The sequence below is a fragment of the Dysidea avara genome, chromosome 11, assembly GCF_963678975.1.
Source record: "Dysidea avara chromosome 11, odDysAvar1.4, whole genome shotgun sequence".
NCBI lineage: Eukaryota > Metazoa > Porifera > Demospongiae > Dictyoceratida > Dysideidae > Dysidea > Dysidea avara.
This window is the reverse complement of record NC_089282.1, coordinates 21,674,739-21,697,113: the sequence shown is the minus strand read 5'-3', so window position 1 is coordinate 21,697,113 and position 22,375 is coordinate 21,674,739. Positions and strand designations below refer to the sequence as shown.

Here is a 22,375-nt window from a genome sequence, read left to right as displayed (position 1 = left end):
TATGGCAGTCAAGATCTAGAGAATCAGCTTTTAAATTAAAAATGCAAAGCCTCACGAAAATTGTCCTGTACTCTCTCAATCAATCATCTGGCTTAAGCTTACCAAATCCTTGCATTACATAATGAGTCAAGTCTGATCTGCTGTTGGTAATTAATATCAAGACATTTTGAAACATGTCAGACATGACACACTGGTGGTGTTCTGCACTGAGAAAAGATTGTATATGTTGTGTTTTCTGAACATCTGTATGTGATTCTTTGTTCTCTCTACAGTCTCTATCACAATTTGATGTCATTTTTGGATCCTAATTTGTTTGTAGATGTTGAGAGGCTAGACACTGTACTGGATCTTTATTTTTCCAACAATAGGTTCATATGGCTGGGGGAGGTTCCAGAAGATGTGTGTTAAATAACACAACTACCCTGCTAGAACTGGTCTACTTTTTGAGTAACAATAATACTAAAGAGTGAAATTGCTTTGCTCCATATATTTTCTCCAACAGAAAATGTAGACGTTAATCACAAAGTATAATTTATAGCTAGCTACCACTCATCTTAACAGAGATCTTTCAATGAGCAAAACTAGGACTGAATTGAAAGCAGGAATTGAACCTTGGAATCATGAAGTGACTGATACTAGAATGTTAATTTCTGCTGCTCATGCTACAAGACATGGTCCACTAGTTTAGTAATTGCCCTAGTAAACGATTTGGGGTTGACAGTCAGAGGAATGGGAGTTTAAAGATTTACTTTATATTTCTACATAAATTATTGCATCAAATTAGGTTATGAAAAGGCTAATGCTTTGCCTCTCTTAAATACATTTGACACTACATCATGCCAGTGGGAGAAAAACTGCATGGGATATTCGAAATGTTAAATTTAACATTTGGCTTACCTTTATAGTATTCCTAATAGTGATTGTGCTCTGAATGATGAGATGCTTGCAAAGATGTAATATGTTGCTTTGCTTTACTCAAAACATCTGAGACCAAACAATATAATGGGACGTGCCAAACCTTTTTGTCAACTGTACTTGTAGTTAGAAATATTTCAGCCACAAAAGAAGCATTACCTTAACATGTAACACATGCAAAAAGGGTTAAACAGCACAGGTTGGCTCAGAAGCATTTGCATAGTCCTTGGCAAGGCCTTTTGAAGCTGCAACAAAACATAGGAAGCAATCTATTTTCAGACATTTTTCGTCCCTATTCTATTTGGGAAGAAACTTCTTGCTTGTTATTAAGTAAATTCAATGCTTGTCCCCAGGTCCCCATATACAGGTATTTTTGCTTACAGTATGACAGTTATTCTGCCTATTATGCTAGCATTATGCTTGATGCTTTCAGACACCTATTATGCTCAAAATTATGCCAGCATAGTAGGCTGGTGCCTACTTTAGGGTATGCACCTACTACTTTAGGGTTAGGGTCAGGGTTCAGGCTTGGTTTCTTCTTTACTAGTATTATTTACGAATGACATATATAAGGCACAAATTAAGGGTATAGGGTAGCTGGCAGTGCAGTGATACAGTAGCTATAGAGCACTGGGCTAGAGTGTAAGAGGTTCCGGGTTCGATCCTCACTTTAATCACACTTTTTAAAAGGTTTTTTTGTCTAATTTTTTATTCACATAACTCTAGGCACAGCCTTATTGAAAACTTCCCAAAATCCCCTTTGAAAGTTTCTGGATCTGCCACTGCAAGTGGCATGCTCCCAGATAAAATTTCAGGTTGTAAGCACTCTGGGATATGATTTTTGACTAGTTGGTAGGGGTAAACTAAAACTTTCATTATGATAGTTCACTGTTCTATTAGAGTAGTATTTCACTCTGAGCCTTTGAATTTGTAAATCAATTCAAAACCAATTTTAGTTGCTCAAATATACTTGAGCAGTTTCTGGTAACCTCAGAAACCCCCCTAGATCAACCCATAGAATTTTATGAGGAGGGTGTCAAAACAAAATTAATGGTAGTATAATTATAGGCTCTGAAGAAGTGTGGTAACACAGTGCATGTGCACGCACTCTGCATACATGATCTATCTAAAGGGGCCTGGGACTCTGGGATACGCACAGAAATTTGCTTTAGACATAGACAATTTTGATTTCCTCCAGAAGGCAGAAGCTGTAAAATTGATCAGGCAAACACACTTAATGCAACAGCAGCCAGAAAGATCAATAATTGTGCCAAATGTTCTCAAAGGTCTTTCATTTGTGACACGATTTTCGAAAAGGGGTCTTCCACACACATCCACTTCTATGAACTTGGGAGAGCATAATATAGTATTCAAGAAAGATACAAACCTGAAATTTTCTACATCCCTTAACCTATGCTGGATCTCACTATTGACCAAATTTCAAAGCAATACCTTTTCCCAATCTGAAGTTATGATATGTCAAAGTTGGTAAATTGGTTGTGTGTGGAAGACCCCTTTTCGCAAATCCGGTCGCATTTCAATTTACGTTCTACTTTATTTATATGGCAGGAATATCTGGTCTAACTCAATCATACTATAGAGTATCAGTTTGGAATTTAAAGAAGTTCTTTACTGATAAAAAGCTACACCCCCTCAAGTACAATATGCTAGCTAGTATAGAACTGTACATACAGTGGATTTGAGCTAAAGCGGAAAATTATCTGCATAATAGAATTTCTGGACCTTAGCTCCAGCTACCTTATAGATGCTTGAGATTTCACTATTACCATACACAGTAAAAAGAAACTAGTAAAGGTCACCACTACTAATTCTGCCATGATGTACTATGTAGTGATGGTCACTACTAACTTTGTAGTGACATTCACTACTTCACTACTACATAGTGAGGGTCACTACAAAAGAGTAGTGAAGGTCACTATACTTAAAAATAGTGAGTGTTGTGGCAGAAATTAGTAACTAATAACATCATATGTTACCACACTAGCTAAATTCCAGGTCCCATGCAGTATTAATAATAGAAATCGTTTTAACAGCATGAAGCCTTCTGTGTGACAACAAAAGCCATTCATAAAAAATGCCTGGGCCACAATTCATCAGTCAATATAGTATTGTATTGCAATAGCGATTGTATAACTATAAACTAAATTCTCAATAATAAAAAAGAATGAACTTACAAAGCATCAATTAAGAATTGATTTATATGGTCACAAAAGAGATGAAAAATGTCAATTGTTGTGGCAAGATGTTTGGCACAAATCTGCACAATGGTGGGATAGGATACAGTGCATGAACAGTTTCAAGATGAAGAGTTTCAGTTAATTGACACACTGCTTTGTCCTTTCACTTTAAATGATTTTGTTACAATAATAGTAGTATCCATATGGTCTCCAGTTAAGCAACTATAATGATAGTGTGCACAACACAACCACATCACCAGTCAATGCAATGTAAAAATTGAGATTTTGTCATTGCTGCTATTCAAGTACTAGCTATCATAGTATGCTCTAAAGGTACATGCACATATCGTATGAATGTTTAATGTTTAAATTCTATAATAGCACATGTGTAGCTATAGTATCAATGGAGAGGGCGGAAGAAAGTTCTCACCAGTACACAAAGCACACCAGCTAGGGGGATTTGGGGGCAGGTAAATTTTGAAAATTAGAATGAATTTGGTAGCTCTTCTTAACCGAACAGTAGATTGAACATTGTGAGAACATCATGGAAACAATCTTAAGAACTGAAATAGGGTAAAACCATATAATTTTAGTAGCTACAAGATTGAGCTTGGAAATTGAAAAACAAGTCATGCTATTAATATATAGACAAAAAGGTAACTATAATGATAAGATTGAATTGCATGACAGATTTGATCAAAAGGGAATAAAATGTGCATGAGTTATAGTAGATCTATGGGAAAACTATATATAGAGAATTAACTAAAGAATTACTGTGCTACAATTGAGTCTATAAGGATTCATCTTGTATACCCAAGTGCTGTAAATACAAGAGGACTATCAATGGCAGATCCAGGATGAGGCATTTGGGGCAAATCCCCCCCCTCAGTAGAAGGGCTGTACTTCCTTTGATAGACACCTTGTCAGACCAAAATCAATTTACATGTATATAACTCATGACAATGGCTTATTATCATCATTGATTGCATTTATCGTGTTGGTTGTTAAGACTTTCATTACCTTTTTAAGACTTCACAACCATCTGCAAAGGACACAATGACAAAAATCAACGTACTAAAAGAGTGGTCATTGCTGCTAAAAATACAGCAACTAACAAGAGAATCCCAACCACATACAACTTAGGCTGTTTGTGCTCTTCCCCTTGCCAACTCCTGGATCAGCCCCTGACTATCTATATACCACGACAAAAACCCAATGCAAACAGTATAAGCTCTCTCGCATTTTGCATCACTTACCCCATCTACAAAATTCTCTCAGTAAAAATGAAAAACCATGAAATTCATGCCAGATTGCTCTAGCTATGATGTTGATATGAAAAAATTTCAAGAGGGCTCATATTCCCTCTGTAGACCCTTCCCCAAGTGACAAGTTTCATGTTACTGTAATTGTTATGTTGTGCTGTGTGCTGACTCATTCACTTTTGTTATGCCAAACTTACTATGATAGATGTAAATTTAGAAATCCAAATTTCAAGGGAGTTTTCTGATGCTGGAAACCCCCTCCCTATGCTCCTAAACTTGGTAGATGATTGACATGATGTTCATTTTCATTTCAAGCTGCATATACTGTAGCTATAGTCTGCGGGGTTATTCACTATATACAATTTCCACTGGTTGAAGTAATCCATAGTTGTTTACATATAAAACACTTGGATGCTTTGTACAAATGGACAATCACATGTAAATCTTCATAATAATATCACACACACAAAAAAACAATGCATGCAGTTTTCACACTATTTTACTAGCACTATCCTTCAGTGCAGCAAGGTCAACACCAGAAGGTAACACTTGTTTACCAACCCACTACACTGCTCTGCCTTCATAATGACCAACTCAACTCCTCCAACATTGAAGGATACTTCTTCTTCAACAACTCAATCACAACTAGCATAGCCCAGATGTTGGCTATCATGGTGGAATCACAGGAAACTGGACAATAACTCTTCAGCTCCTCAACTGACTTGGACACAACACCAGCTAACTTATCATTCAGTACCCATGGACCATCAAATTGTTGTAGGCTAACAATAAAACTGGAATCAGACTGTTTGGAAGGGGGTGGGGCTGATGAATCTGCAGACATTACTATTGTTTTTACTAAAGAGAACTTTTCCACCAAAATGCTACTACTGCTCTTCTCTATATTGTCCATTTTGCATCTTCTAACAGTTTGATGTATGGGCACAGAATGCTCCTGTTCCCTATCTCTATCTCTTGATCATTTATGCTTCTTTGTCAAATTTCCAGCTATCAAGTATAGCGATGATCTATCAGTAGTCAGTTCATAGCTCTGCATACATTCTGATATTGGTTTGTTCTGGGCCTCATCCACTGCTATATAAGCAGTATACCTGGACACCACACTTGCATCACAGCTCAATTCTATAATCTCCTTCTTGTGTTTCTCCTCGTATGGCTCCCCATCATCCTGCCACTCCTGGATTGTCACCTTTGCTGCTAACTGGTGAATTACTGACACATCTTCCTCTGCAGTTTGTCTTCCTGATAACTCGAATGGGATTTCAAATTTAAACTCTATTCCAAGAATATCACCACTCAGTATTGCTTTGCACATCAATCCATCTCTTCCTTTGTCATCTGATTTTTCCATCAGAAAACCATAAATAACAGTCTTCTCACCATTGTAGATACTGGGAATCTTATCGGGCACCATCTTCACCTCATAGCTACCAGGAAGCTCAAATGTAACAGTCACATTGTTAGCTGATGGTTGTAGAGCTTTCTTGAGGCTGCGAATCACCTACAGGCAGAGTTGGGGCTAACGCGTTACAATTGTAACGTGTAATTGTAACGCGTTACGTAATATATTACTTTTGAAGTAGCGAAGTAATATAACGCGTTACATCCTTTGTAACTAGTAACTGATTACTAATGTCTGGAAAGAAACTAGTAACTACGTTACTTCTACTCCGTTATGGTATCGATGCGTTAATCAGTATTTGCGTTACACTAATAATGCATTACTGTAGCGCGTTACAATACAGTATAGCCATTCAGTAACTTACACAAATTTTGTTGAGCGATCAGCTTTTAAACCCGATTCTTATTAATACACATCTTATTGTCTCGTGATCCAACTCGTGGCATGCAGTTGCTGACTCAGCTCGTTCATGACTCAGCTCAATCAGGCGTGACTCAGCGATGGAGAATGATAGTGACTCTAATAGTGACTCTAGCAACCCTGGGATGATGGTGGAAGATAATTCTACACAGTTAGTACGAGATTTTGATAGTGCTACAGGGGCGTAGGCAGGATTTCCAAAAGGGGGGTTCTGCCCTAAGTATAGAATCTCCACAGCGGGGGTCTGGGGCCACAAAATTCTTGCACAGAAATATGCCTATGTGCTACAACTTACTAGAATCTGGCCTTCTAGATTCTGCATGGATTCTTTTCGAAAAAAACTTTAGAATGCCACCTGAGGTAGCACTTTTACGCTTCATTTATTTCGTAGGTGTGCACGTGTACACGTGTAAACATGTGTATTCTTATAAATTCATTCGCAATAGCGAGTAGAGGTACTTGAATTCCTCTGCCTGAAGACCTGTAGCTACCCATTTCAGTGGATTTGTGTAAGTTAATTCAGTTCTAGTTAACCAGTATCACGATTTAAAAAACTTAACTCTGAAAAGGGGGTTCGTCCGAACCCTTTGAACCCCCCCTGGCTACGCCCCTGTGCTAGTTCCACTGAAGTAGCGAAGGCTGGACCAAGAGTTGCTACATTTCATGGGTGGATGTACAAGCACTATTTTCACGTTGTTAGCGAAGATTCAAAGAATTTAAGGGTGCGTTGTATCTTATGTGGTGGTGGCAAGACACTTTCTTCTGCTAGAAACACAACTTCTAATTTCAAGAAACACTTGACTGCTATACATAAGAATGTTAAATTGGTTGCAAAAGAAGTAGACAAACCTGAAACTGAAAAGAGGCGGCAAAGAAGTGATACTGATGATAGTGAACCAAAGAGGCAGTGCACATTGCCAGATGTATTAGCCAGAAACTCCATCCCTGCACAGAAAATGCGAAGTTTGCTCTCTGAGTATATAATAGAGGATATGCAGCCTTTGTCAACTGTAGAGTCACCAAGTTTTCGTAAATTAATCAATAACATTTGCTCCACCCAAATTCCAGACAGAAAATCTTTCACCCTACATCTTGACAAAGTTTACGACTTGATGCTCAGTAAGATTAAGCAGATATTGGAAAAACTTGATGTTGTTTGCACTACTGTTGATGTGTGGACAGCTCATCACAGGAGCTATTTAGGGATGACTGTCCACTGGATAGATCCACAGATGTTAAAACGGCATAAAGCAGCCATAGCATGTACAAGGATGACAGGAAGACACACCTATGATGTTCTGGCATGCAAAATAGAACAAATCCATACAAGCTATAGCTTAGCTGGAAAAGTTTGTGCTACGATCACAGATAATGGATCCAACTTTGTTAAAGCTTTTACAGTGTTCTCAGATTCTGCTAATTGTACTACTGAAGAACGTGAAGACGTCGAGGAAGAAGGAGAGGATGTGGCCTTTGAAAATGTTGATGAACTGCTATCAGTGGACCCAGAAGAAACTAACATTGATGATGATTTAACTCAAGTGCAGTATGACTTACCACCACACTATAGGTGTGCTGTACACACACTTAATCTGGTTGCCAGTAAAGATGTTGACAAATTCCTTTCATCTTCCACTACATCGAAGACTGTGTACCGCAACTCATTTGCTAAGAGTTCTGCCTTATGGAATAAGGCAAGTAGATCTACAGTAGCTTCAGATACTGTACAAGAAGTAACTAAGAGAAAGCTGATTGTGCCCACTGCCACAAGGTGGAACTCTTATTATGATGCAATAGTTAGAGTAACAGAGAATTCTTTAGTAGAATTAAATGAGCTCTGTACGAAATTGAAGTTGCGTTGTTTCAGTGAACGAGAGTTTAAGTTTCTGAAGGAGTACTGTGTTGTTTTAAAGCCTCTTTCAAGAGGTTTAGACATTTTGCAAGGAGAAGACAACTGTTTTTTTGGTACTGTATTGCCAACCTTAGAAGCTATTATCAAGAAAGTGGTGGCTCTTTGACCTGATCTTGTCATCAATGACCATTGGGCTTGCTGGTGCAGTAGAAGATGCCATCAGAGATCGTTTCCAGAAGGTTTTCCAAAATGATAATGCCATCATAGCAGCCATAACTTTGCCAAAGTTTAAGCTCAAGTGGGTGGAATCACAAAGCAAAAAGGATCTGTATAAGCAAATGCTCATCCAAGAAATGCGATCACATGCTACAGATGAAGTTGTAGCTGTGCAAAAATCACAGGATCAGCCAACTAAAAAGAATAAAGATGATTTCTATGACTTTAAATCAGATGAGGAATCAGAGTCACAGAGCAATGGTGAAATTGAAGCAAATGATTATTTAAATAATGCAAAGACTATTGAGAGTCTCCACAGATATCCTGTAGTAAAAAGGCTTTTCCTTTTGTACAATACGGCATTGCCTTCCAGTTCCCCAGTTGAACGACTATTCAGTTTAGGTGGATTAGTGTTATCACCAAAACGGAACCGATTGATTGATGACAGATTTGAAAAATTACTTCTCATGAGATACAAGGACTTTTTACATATTTAGTTTTATGTGGACAGTGCTTGTACATATGTAATTTAATTGTATTATTGTCTCACATGATTACATTGCAAATTTATTATCACTTAATTCACTTTATGTCTACTGTCTTGAAATGATATTGCTAGTAAGAAGTAACTAGTAACGTAACTACTAGTTACTTGGTAAAAAGTAACTGTAAATGTAACTGAGTTACATGAGATGAAAGTAACTAGTAACTGATTACTTTTTTGAAGTAACGACCCCAACTCTGCCTACAGGTGAAGAAAAACAACACAGTAAGGCCACATCAACCTAATGACCGTATAACTAGATTTTTTTAGGGGGAAAATTTTTGTGATTTTTATGGATTAGCAGCTACGTATCTACAAACCTTTCCCCCTGAGTCAATCAAAATGCATGGCATTATTATTTTGAGCATTATAAACATGTAAAAGATCCTCAATCGGCAACCCTCGATGGTGGCAATCCACAAAACATTTTCCTTTTGAAAAAAATCTTGCTATACAGTATGGTAGGTGTTTATGGGCTAAAACAACCATCCCACCAACATAACCTGTACAAACACATTGGGTAAGATAGACTTGTTTGATCAAGTATGGGCAGGTGGCCAAATCAGATGGGATCACGGGATCCTTAATTCTAATAGCTGATTGAGAATTTAACACAAAGTAGTCATTCTGATTTGGCCGCAAGGAACAGAAATACAACAGCCCTGGTGTACCCATCATTCCACCCCTTCAGTTACTTGTAATTGCTCATGTCCTCTCTGTTTTTCACCGCACCTTGTTAACCCAACACTAACTTGTTGGCACTGCGCATACCATAGTTGTGGGGTCAACAACTCTACAGCAAGGATTTGCTAACCAGCCATTGTATACTACTGTAAAGGTATACATGCATTAAGGACATATGTAAACCATATTATGTGCTATAATCATTGGTTTGGGAGGTAAAAAAAAGGAAAAATAGTTTAATGTACCAGCCCAGGTGCTGGGGTACTCAAGTGTTTTAATGTTTAATCTTTCAGCCCAGTGCTGGGGTAGTCAAATTTTCTAATATTTAATGTACCAGCCCAGGTGCTGGGGTAGTCAAGTGTTTTAATGTTTGATATACCACTTTGACACCTCAGATCGAAGGAAATTACAGGGCTATATTTCACATATTGCCCTGACCACAGGGCGATATCTAGTGTTGCCCTGTGATTAGGGTGATGTCATGATATAGCTCTGGCCACAAATGCCTTTGGTGCTGAGGCAACTACAAAGCATCAGTTCCTTTTGATTCTTTATGTTGAGCTGCTTAAAGTTTTGCATTGTGGGTTTGAGTTTAGCACATAGGCCTAGCTGGCCAAGCATTCTCTTCAAGGAAAATAATTGAATGAGTCATCATCACATAGTTCAGCTACTACACACCACTAAATAATTGTTTGTGCAGTGTTGGGAATGGTTTTCTATACAGCACATTTCAACCATGTGACAAGATGGCTTAGACATTCTCAAGGTCAGTAGCCCAGCAACAGGGCCGCCCAAAGAAATTAAGGGGCCCAGGGCAAAGAGTTAAAGTGGGGCCCCAAGAGCAAGGAGGTTTCCATTCTGAATCACAACTTCACCCAAGCTGTAAGTTGAAGACCAAAAAAAAAAAGTCATTATATGCTGACAATGACAATAGCTACCCCTCACCAACCATATCTCCTTATTTATAAGCTGCTCCTCTGAAGAATGCTGTGACTGCTCTATTAGAGTATTTAGATCTGACTGCTCTATTAGAGTATATTAATCTTTTACAAGGGTCCCTCCATGGGGCCTCCTGGGGGCCCCTTTCAGGCTGGAGTCCGGGGAAAAATGCCCCAGTTGTCCCCCCCTGTGGGTGGCCCTGCCCAGCACTTACTTTAGCACCTTAGACTATTTTAGACATCCTTAACTGGGTTACTTGGCTAGAAATGGTACCACTAAAACCAGCAAAACCCATGATCAACTTTTTTTGTGAACACTACAGCCCAAATTTAAACCCACAATCAATATCTAGATACCTGTGTATAAAAGTAATGTGGTGAACGTAGGTTCGTTTCTTCACCTATTAGGTGAGCATACCCTAGTGATATAGACTATAGTACTTAACCATGGCCAATTGGGATTTGCCTGATATATATGCCCTTGCCGCCCTCCGGCCTGTGCCCTGGGCATATATATCAGGCAAACCCTCCTGTGGCTATGGTATAACTATTAAATGTACCAGCCTATGTGTTGGGGTAGTCAAGTGTTTTTAATGTTTAATGTACCAGTTCAGGTGCTGGGGTAGTGAAATAATTTAATGTTTAATGTACCAGCCTAGGTGCTGGGGAGGTCTATATGATTAATGCACCAGCCCAGGTACTGGAGAGGTCATGTACCAGCCTGGGGAAGAAAAGAAGCAAAAACAATAAAAAGGTGTTTAATGTACCAGTTAAAGTGTTAGGTTTTTAATGTGCCAGCTTAGGTGCTAGATGTACATAGAATGTTATACTTACAGAAAGACAGTTATCAGACTCTTAATAAGCATGAATGATAAGTACAATTTACCCATGCATGGGATATTGGGCTTTGACTTATAACCTACCAGTATTTCCAGCTAGGGAACAGCACATTTCCTTGTATCTGCAGAGTATTGCCAACCACCTTGATTCTAAATCAGCTGCAGAAGAAGCTGTCAGTGCAATCAACTGGGCTCACACACTAGCTGGGCTAGAATCTCCAACAAATTCAACATTAATTTTGTGCAAGCTACATTGCAAGGAATAGGATCATGTTGCAAGCTTGTGCAGAAGAAGAAGCCTGTGACTGTAGACATGCTGGCTGACATGGTTGAGGACATGAACTCTCATCCAACTCTGGCAAACATGGGAATCACTACCCTGAGCCTGCTGGTTTTTGCAGGTTTCCTCCGGTTTGACGAGGTCATCTACATTAGGGCTAATGTTGTCAAGCTTGCTGAATAAATGGCCAAGCTTCAGATCGACAGACCAGCTCCGGCAAGGTGGTTAGGTATTAATTGCCAGGACAAAGATGCCGACTTACCCAGTAACACTGTTAGAGCGGTACATGGCTAAGGTTGAGGTTGGACACCACAAGTGAGCTTTTCCGGTTTAGAGGGATTACCAGAACCAGTGGTGGTGAGAGGCTGAGAGGTACAGATCTGCTCAGTTATACTACTGTGAGAGAGCAGTTTAGGGGCAAGATGTTGGAAATGGGCTACCCTGTTTCAGGGTATGGTCTGCACACACTAGGTCAAGTGGAGCCTCTGCGGCAGCCCAGGCAGGGATCCCAGATATAGGTTGTCCGCCAGCATGGAAGTTGGAGATCAGAGACAGCTAAAGATGGCTATGTTAAGGACTCTGTGGAGAACTGCTTGACAGTGTCCAGGAGTATAGGGATATAACTGCCCAGGTCCAGTCATGGATTTTTTTTCTCCTTTCTCCACCTTTTCAAACAAACTTTCTGTAACAACTTTAAATAGGCTGTAGGACCAGGTGTCCTACAAACCTTCAGCACTTGTGCTGTAAAGCCTTAATAAATGAAACAGTATCTTTAATATGGGGGTGCCTATAGTGGTGTTTATGGGGGTAGCATCTGATGCTAAGCTGCAGGGTGTGAACCAACATTTCGCCTTCTTTTTTACTCTAAGTGTTTGTTAAAGTAAACAAACTAGTAGCCGTGCCTGCAGCTGCACACCAGTATGTGTTTGTGTGAGTATCTTGTGTATGAGGAGGGAGATGTATTTTGTCAGTTAAGCTTGCAAATCAGTTGGACAGAAAATAATTTCCAGCCGAAATACATTATGCATGTGTAGTGCACATGATTCACATGTTGGTATTTGTATGGCTAAAGTGTGAACGCATGTTCATTCTAGGCAGACAGGTGCGACAGTGTTGGCTAGCCCACCCCCCCCCCCCCCCCCTCTCCCAGTTGTGTCTTGTGTATATCCTCAACAGACTTAGATAATGGTGTAGGTCGCTGCACAATTTTCTGGATTTTTGGACTATTTGCACACGGCACACATTTTAATAGGGTGGATATACTTATATTTTTCCAGTTTGCGGTACAATGTTAAAAAAAATTTTTTCCCCTTAGGCTCACTTGGGAACAGTGGGTTGCACAGCGCAGACCCCACCCTGGTTAGGTACAAGTAGTTGGAGTTTTATAGTATAGTTAGTGTTTATATTTGTAAATAGTGTGTATGTGGTGTATTGTTAAATTGAGTAAACTAGTAGCTGTGCCTGCAGCTGCACACCAGTATGTGTTTATGTGATTATCTTGGGTATGAGGAGGGAGGCACTAATAATTTGTATAGACATGTAAGTGAATCTGCAGAAATATTCAAAAAGGTCCATTTAATAAAGCCAAGAAGTCTATTAGCTTTGTTAACCACTGCTGAACACACTACTTTCTCCCACGCTCATCAAAGGGCACTAGCAGATTTCTTGAAACACTCTAATAGAACTTTAATTTCAGGCACTGTATGGCACATACTGAGTAGAGAGAACATAGACTACCACAATTCATGACTTTCATAAACATGTAGATCTAGCTATGTTGGCATAGTGAAACATTGTAAGGCATGCAGTGTGGGTGATTGTGAAATTAGGTAGTTTATTCGTGTTCTTGGTGAAAAATCAAATCTGCTTAAACGGGCGATAAGACCAGTTTTCCCAGACTGGGTAACATATCATAATAATAGAGTATATATATATATATATATATTAGGGGTGAAACGAATATTAGATTTTAGGTATTCGAATATTCTTCAAATTAACGAACGAATTAACGAATTATTCTTTAAGAATTTTCTGTATAATTAGGTGCTTGAAAGGGACAAAATCACTTTGATTACTACTAAAACTTTAAATGTAAAAAAAGAAAAGTCCTTTACATGTATTATTAAGATGAAAAATTATATTTTAAAATGACAGTTTTCAGTTGTCAAAATGTTTTCAAGGTTAAATGTGTACATTATCCGATTAACGAATATTTAACGAATAACGAATATTCGTACTATTCGTTTCAGCCTTAATATATATAGATTCATAGGACTTCTTAACAGCATAAGTATTAGATAATTGCATTGTCTGCTAAACATGTTGAGAGACAATGGCGGGATCAAAAAACAATGCATACAGAGCATCTCTGATATGAACAATTTGTATATATACATCGATGATTTTCTGAATGGACACTGTTGTATCCCTACTAAGTTAATTATACATGGCATACTGTATCCGGTCCACTGAAATTATTTTGATCTACCCAAAGCCAACATAATTAGCTATTGTAACAAATACCTACCTGTGACAACAGTATGGAGCAAGTCAGTGTTTGCAGAGAAACAGAAAGTAAAAAAATAGTCATGTATCATCAAAATACCAGATAGCAATAGAATGCTAGATTACCAGGAAAAAGTTGTGTAACAATTAATAGATTTTATCTCAACTGTTTACCATAGTAGTCAGTAGTCATGGCAATGCCACATTGTATCAGTGAACACACGTACACTATACATGTGGCTTGTGCAGATTTACTAACAAGCCAAATATACATAAGCTAAATGGCTTATCAGTGAAACTGGTGATTATGGCAGTAGGTGTGTGGAACAATGCAACTGCTCTAATCGTTGAAGCAATTCTTCTGATACAGCTTGTTGTAGCTAAGTAGTAGCCATTGTGTAAAGTCACTACAAAATGCATATAAACATTATGTAACATGTCTTGATGTAAAGAGATGTTTTTGCAGTGTACATTGCTAACCACAGTTCATTCAAAGTTCAGTTGACTGGCTTCGATAAATGGTATAGTAGAAATGGTGCATACTGTACAATTGTACTGTTACATCTGTTACTAGGATTGGTGCTGTTGTAAGCAATTCGTCTCTCCTCAGTGAAGCAGTTCTCAATTTGATCTATACAAAGACCGGAAGCCTTGATCTGATCATCAATAAAATTGTCTCCATAGTAATAGTCAGGGAAAACCATCACCCGAGACTTCATCCATATTGGTTGACCGTCTACTAACTTGCTAGCATCGGTAATCCTGTACAGGCGACCTTGTTCATCAAGAGCAAATGATACTGCAATTACACTATGAAGGTCTTGAAACTCTTTCATGATCTGCTCGTTGCTGGGATAATTAGGGAGCTTGGCTAATGCAGTTTGTAGTTTGAGCTCAGTATCACCTTGGTTTTCTCCTTGATGTAGGTACATGATATCAAATGCTGGTTTCACAAAGTTCATTACCATAGCTTTTCCCCCTGGCACAAGTATTCGATGGAGTTCTTTGTAATGCGCAATAAATGTATCCTTTCGTACACTGCATGTAATATAAAAGCTCAAAGCCACTTCAAAGGAATTATCATCATAAGGCATATTCCTAACATCTCCAACGCGGACTGTAACATTACTATGATCTGAAGTAGCTTGTTTAGCTGCCTTTACCATCTCCTCACTCAAATCAAAGGCATCAATGCTTTTGGCACTGCAGTCCGCTGCACACTTAGTAAAGTAACCTAGTCCACATCCAATATCCACCACTGTTTTGTCTTTGACCTGCTCTGATATGAACTGTTGTACAGCTGGGAAAAGGAAAGCTTCATTTACTGGGTCACGTCGGTAGTGATCGACGTAGAGTTCAACTTCTCTGGAGTTATACTCATCAGGCTGACTGTGATCAAACTTTTCTGTCATTCTATCGACTCAGTGGCACTGACGAGACCTATTGTAGTTGTTCGGTTAGTATCTCTCGCGAAAGGAGGAAACTTTCGGAATTCTAATCAAGCTATTTTTAACGAGGCGTGCGCCCATAGCTGGCTGCGACTAGGGTTACACTGGGTAGGTGTCGCACCCCTCGCAGCCAGTTATGCGCGCGCGCCTCGTTAAAAATAGTTTGATTGGAATTCCGAAGTTTCTTCATTTCGTGAGAGAGACTAACCGAACAGCTACAATAGGTCTCGTCAGTGCCACTGAATCGATAGAATGGCAGAAAAGTTTGATCGCAGTCAGCTTGATGAGTATAACTCCAGAGAAGTTGAACTCTACGTCGATCACTACCGACGTGACCCAGTAATTGATGAAGCTTTCCTTTTCCCAGCTGTACAACAGTTCATATCAGAGCAGATCAAAGACAAAACAGTGGTGGATATTGGATGTGGACTAGGTTACTTTACTAAGTGTGCAGCGGACTGCGATGCCAAAAGCGTTGATGCGTTTGATTTGAGTGAGGAGATGGTGAAGGCAGCTAAACAAGCTACTTCAGATCATAGTAATGTTACAGTCCGCGTTGGAGATATTAGGAATATGCCTTATGATGATAATTCCTTTGAAGTGGCTTTAAGCATTTATATTACATGCAGTGTACGAAAGGATACATTTATTGCACATTACAAAGAACTCCATCGAATACTTGTGCCAGGGGGAAAAGCTATGGTAATGAATTTTGTGAAGCCAGCATTTGATATCATGTACCTATATCAAGGAGAAAACCAGGGTGATACTGAACTCAAACTACAAAATGTACTAGCCAAGCTCCCTAATTATCCCAGCAATGAGCAGATCATGAAAGAGTTTCAAGACCTTCATAGTGTAATGCTAGTATCATTTGCTCTTGATGAACAAGGTCGCCTGTACAGGATTACCGATGCTAGCAAGTTAGTAGATGGTCAACCAATACGGATAAATTCTGAGGCGATGGTTTTCCCTGACTATTACTATGGAGACAATTTTATTGATGATCAGATCAAGGCTGCTGGTCTTTGTATAGATCAAATTGAGAACTGCTTCACTGAGGAGAGAAGAATTGCTTACAACAGCACCAATCCTAGTAACAGATGTAACAGTACAATTGTACAGTATGCACCGTTTCTACTATACCACTTATCGAAGCCAGTCAACTGAACTTTGAATGAATTGTGGTTAGTAATGTACACTGTAATAACATCTGTACATCAAGACATGTTACATAATGTTTATATGCATTTTGTAGTGACTTTACACAATAGTTACAACTTAGCTACAACAAGCTGTGACTGAAGAATTGCTTCAGCAATTAGAGTAGTTGCATTGTTCCACACGCCTACTGCCATAATCACCAGTTTCACTGATAAGCCATTTAGCTTATGTATATTTGGCTTGTTAGTAAATCTGCACAAGCCACATGTATAGTGTACATGTGTTCACTGATACAATGTGGCATTGCCATGACTACTGACTACTGTGGTAAACAGTTGAGATAAAATCTATTAACTACTACACAACCTTTCCTGGTAATCTAGCATTGGTCTTGCAGCTATTGCTATATGGTATTTTGATGATGCATGACATTTTTTTGCTTTCTATTTCTCTACAAACACAGTGACTTACTCCATACTGTTGTCACAGGTATTTGTTACAATAATTATTGTGTTGGCTTGGGTAGATCAAAATAATTTCAGCGGATACAGTATGCCATATATAATATTATTAACTTATCAAGGATATAACTAAATGTACAGCAGTGTACATTCAGAAAATCATTGATGTATACAAATTGTGCATACCAGAGACGCTCTGCCGGTACACTTTTGCCTTTCATGTTTTTTGATCTGGTGGGGGGAAAGAGCAATAAGACAACTACAAGTCCAGTAAAGCTCTCAAACTAGTAACCAAGATACACTATGCATAGTAACTAACCATGAAGTTATCTAGCTAATTAACGAACACCTGCATGTGTAAAATATATAGTTATACAATGGCCACGAGTGCTCTGCCTGATATAAACGCACGAGCCTGAGGGCCGTTAGGCCCGAAGGCAAGTGCGTTTATACAGGCAGAGCACGAGTGCACGTTGTATAACTGTTATGTACCACTCACCTAATAGGTGGGGAGAGTCTCACAAGACAGCTGTAACACTTATAAAGGCTAGGTTTCTAACATCGATTGTGGGTAACCAAGCCGGACGTTGCGATGACGTTCCCCCTGCAGTACTGCAGCCACCTGAGATATTGAAAGCTAGTACGCTATGGGTTATATCACTAACCTGCATTCGCTGTTCGACTCTCATTATGTAGTGCTCAACATGCCAGCGTGATCACTCAATCGCCATATAGACTAAGCGCCAGACTAATCGCCATAGTGATTCCCTCGAGCAAAAAAAAAGTAGCTAAATAGACGTTTTAAGTAAACAAAACCCAACTACTAAACGATACTAGTCTAATTCTTACTATTCACACTGGCTAAACTCGAATCTGGTGGCATGACAAAACTGGTTACCACAATCGAACGTAAAAGTTAGCATTATTTAGAATATATTTGTTTTATTGAGTCATTGTCGAAGTGGACTACAGTTTAATCTGGGCTAAGATGGCACTAGACTAGTAAGGTGTATAAGTACGTTTATATATATGTAGACTAGAGTTGTGGCCACCCGTGTTGGCTTTTTCGATCGCCATTGGCTGCTTGTAAACATTATACGTATTGGTGACGTTATGGCCCACAATCGACCTTTACATGTCAGGCTATAAAAGAATTCGAGTGATCTGTGAAGTGTTCTTCCACCTATTAGGTGAGGTGTCGTAGTGGTCTTCGCCACTGGCACTTGTGCTATGCTGCATAAAACCGCAGCCAGTGCAATATCTGTATATTGCACTGCATGCACTCGTTGTGGTCTACAAAACCGCAACCAGTGCGTTATAAGTTATAATGCGGTCTGCAGCAGTGCAATATACAAATTATGGCACTGGCGGTGCCTTTGAACTGCCCACGCAGAGTGGTACATTGCATAATATAGGCACCTGAAGCCAGAGGGCCTACATGTATAAGAAGCCCTATTATATATATATATATATATATTATCAAGAGTACTCCCTCTTCTATTATTATGTACTCTTGATATTATATTCTATTATTATGATATGTACTCTTAATACCACCTATTCAGTTTGGAAACCACACACCCTACGACACTAGAACCTTGCACATTCTAATCAAACTTGGTTGTCTCAAACTCAGAAGTATGCAAGACACCATAATATGGAGCCATCTGCCTTAGGAAGAAACTGATGTCTTACATCAACTTTTATGATGCCACTAGTACTTAGGGATCATCCATTATTTTCAGCATTTTTGCAAGAGTAGCTACAGAGAGTACGTTAGGGGAGAGGGGATAAAATTTAACTGTACACTTTAAAAAAAATGTTGGGTTATAGTATATAGCACCATATATTTAGTATTGGTTTTTGATAAGGTGGTGAAAGCTGAGTTGCAGCTGGATACTAAATGACTGCCGCTTCAGGAACTAGCCAAGCAAGGCTATGATTATATACATACAATCAACATTCTTTCAAATGCCTATGTTAATTCTGAGGATTAGCAGGCACAGGTACAGATGTATATCGAAGAAATTTAACACTGATCATACAATAGCTATCACATCAACATTTACGCTTTGTGGGGGGGGAGCAAAAAGAGTACTCTATGTACACTTTTGAAAATGCTAAAATTAGGATGATCCCTTATTTTTTATCTGTTGAATAATTTTGTTAACTGTCATGTGTATTGCACTGCCATATTGTGTATGTGTGCTGTACTGTAAATGTGTTTGTGTGTTTGTTTGTCAATGTGTCCCTCCAATGAGGAAGAGTGGCTCTGCCGAACATTGAGAGGCAATCAATCAATCACAATCATTCAATGCTTTGGGTGACTCAGTTCCTTTTGCATTCACAAAGGATCAAATAAATAAATATGCATGTGTCTTATAACTCATGCATGCAAAGTCCCATAATTAGGTCATTGACCATGCACCACACATAGATATCGAAAAAGTACATAATATGCATTCCTTTATTGGTGGTATAGCTATACAGTGAAAGACAAAACCTATCCCACGAATCTCATATTTACAACCTACACATAATCAAAATGGCCTTAAATTTGGAAGTCTGAAGCTATTTCCTTTCGAAACAGCATGGATTTGTAAATTTTCATGTCTCATAACTACGGAATCTACTCCATTATATCGTTATCAATCGCTGGAAACTGGTGAAATCCCTTAGAACCACCACTATAGAGAGAATTTACCATATGGAAACACCATGAAAAGACTGAAAATTTTGAAATACCCATGAAATCTTCAAATTTCATGGGATGCCTACCCATGAAATTGAACTTCACCAATGAAATACCAATGACATGATGGTATGAAAAAGGCATGAATTAAATGAACCATGCTGTGAAAACCCTATGAAATGATTTTTTTCCATGGTTTTATTTCATATAGTGGACTGACTGCAGCATATGCTGAAGAGAAGGCTGGAGGAGGTATCTTCATCTTAAGTTTGGGTAACCTTCCATCATGAAGTGAGGCAGAGATCAAGCTTAGAATGGTTGGAGAACTCATACCAATTGATGCAAATGGATGAGTGAGGTTCACTTTACCATCAGTATTAAAACCATGCTACACTCCTGAAGGATCAAGTGATCCACTAGCTGCTACACAGAACCCTAGCGTAAAGCAGGCATCTGTCACTAGAGTGTTCAAGTTTAGGATGAACATAGAAGGAGCCAAGAGAATTGCTGAAGTGTCTTCACCCACCCATCAGGTAAAGACAGAAGAAACAATGGATTGTGTGGATGTATGCAGCTGGGTAGGGTCCTGTAAGAGGAGATGTTACAATATTGATTAGATACAAAGATCCTCATGAGCCGATGGCAATGGTAGAAGCAGCAATAGAGGGGAGCAAGACAAAAGAGATGAAGAGTGAAGCAGTGATGTTAACATTTTTTCCAAAGTTTTCTGGCTTAGAGGTGACAGCTTGTGAGTTCATTTTTATAGTTGATCGCAGTGGTAGCATGAGAGGTTCTTACATTAAGAGTGCTTCAGAAACACTAGTGTTGTTTCTAAAGAGCAAGGTTGTTTCTTCAACATTATCAGTTTTGGATCTCGGTATGAATCATTCTTTCCATCAAACATGCCCTATAATCAGGAGACAATGGAGAAAGCTACTCAGTTTGCTCAGAAGATATGGGCTGATGTGGGTGGTACAGAACTCCTTACTCCACTACAGTACATATTCAAACAACAATCAAAGTCATCAGGCCTCCCTCGACAAGTGTTCATTTTGACGGATGGTTCTGTTAGCAACACAAGTAGTGTGATCAGTGAAGTGAGGAAGAACCGTCACAGTACAAGGTGTGTGGTGAATGTGTTATAGTAGTAATGTGATGATAAGTTGTTGTAGGTGTTTCACATTTGGTATTGGATCAGGAGCATCAAGTGCTCTAGTGAGGGGTATTGCTCGAGCTGGTAATGGATCAGCAGAATTTATTGCTGACAATGAATGAATGCAGTCAAAATGTGTGGTGTGGGTTAGATCATTTATCTTACAGATGTAGTGGTTTTAGAACATCCAGAAATGTAACTTGTTACACTGTGACATATTAGTGTTATCTGTTGATCCATAATTATATGTTCTTTTACATTAATTACAGGTGATTCGTAGCCTCAAGAGAGCTCTACAACCATCAGCTAATAATGTGACTGTCAAATCAATCTTCCTGGTAGCTATGAGGTAACGGTGGTACCAGATGAGATTCCCAGTATCTACAATGGTGAGAAGACTGTTATTTATGGTCTTTTGATGGACAAATCAAATGACAAAGGAAGAGATGAATTGATGTGCAAAGCCATACTGAGTGGTGATAGATATTCTTGGAAAAGTGTTCAAATTTGTGATCCCATTTGAGTTATCAGGAAGACAAGCTGCAGAGGAATATGTGTCAGTATTTCACCAGTTAGCAGCAAAGGTGATGATCCAGGAGTGGCAGGATGACGGGGTGCCATATGAGGAGAAACACAAGAAGGAGATTATAGAATTGAGCTGTGATGCAAGTGTGATGTCCAGGTATACTGCTTATATAGCAGTGGATAAGGCCCAGAACAAACCAGTATCAGGAAGTATGCAGAGCTATGAACTGACTACTGAAAGATTACCACAATATAAGATGTTTGGTTTTGGCAGTGGTGGTGGAGGAATGTATAAAAAGGTATTGAATCGTTCTAGGTGTCGGATGTCTGCACCTTCTGTGCCTATGCAAACAGAAATTGAATTGAAAAAAAGAAACAATCAGCATCTTAACAGGTGACAACTTTTTACCACCACTTTCATTATCAGGATCTTCAGCTTCACCAGCCCCACCCCCTTCCAAACAGTCTGATCCCAGCTTTATAATTAGCTTACAACAATTTGATGGTTCATGGCTACTGAATGATGAGTTAGCTGGTGTTGTGTCCAAGTCAGTTGAGGAGCTGAAGAGTTGTTGTCCAGTTCCTGTGATTTCACCATAATAGCCAACATCTGGGCCACACTAGTTGTGATTGAGTTGTTGAAGAAGAAGTATCCTTCAATGTTGGAGGAGTTAGAGTTGGTTATGATGAAGGCTGAGCAGTGGGTTGGTAAATAGGTGTTACCTTCTGGTGTAGACCTTGCTGTACTGAAGGATAGTGCTAGTAAAATGTGTAAAACATGCACAGCATGTGTTATTGTTTTTGTTGCTGAATTTTCTTTGCTGTTAATGTATATATTTTATTTTTATTTTTCTAA

The 22,375-nt window shown here is 39.0% G+C and overlaps 1 protein-coding gene and 1 pseudogene across 1 annotated transcript; both read left to right on the top strand.

The window, feature by feature from the left end:
• Nucleotides 1-15,691: 15,691 nt before the first annotated feature.
• LOC136239267 (uncharacterized) lies at nt 15,692-20,441 on the top strand. Its single transcript, XM_066029998.1, has 2 exons — nt 15,692-16,711; nt 20,053-20,441. Exon 1 carries the CDS (start codon nt 15,777-15,779, stop codon nt 16,692-16,694), a length of 918 nt encoding a protein of 305 aa, XP_065886070.1. The 5' UTR covers nt 15,692-15,776; the 3' UTR covers nt 16,695-16,711; nt 20,053-20,441.
• Nucleotides 20,021-22,375, top strand: LOC136237774 (von Willebrand factor A domain-containing protein 5A-like; annotated as a pseudogene).

Coding starts and splice junctions, on each gene's coding strand:
- LOC136239267 (XM_066029998.1), top strand. CDS start 15,777: ATGGCAGAAAAGTTTGATCGCAGTCAGCTTGATGAGTATAACTCCAGA.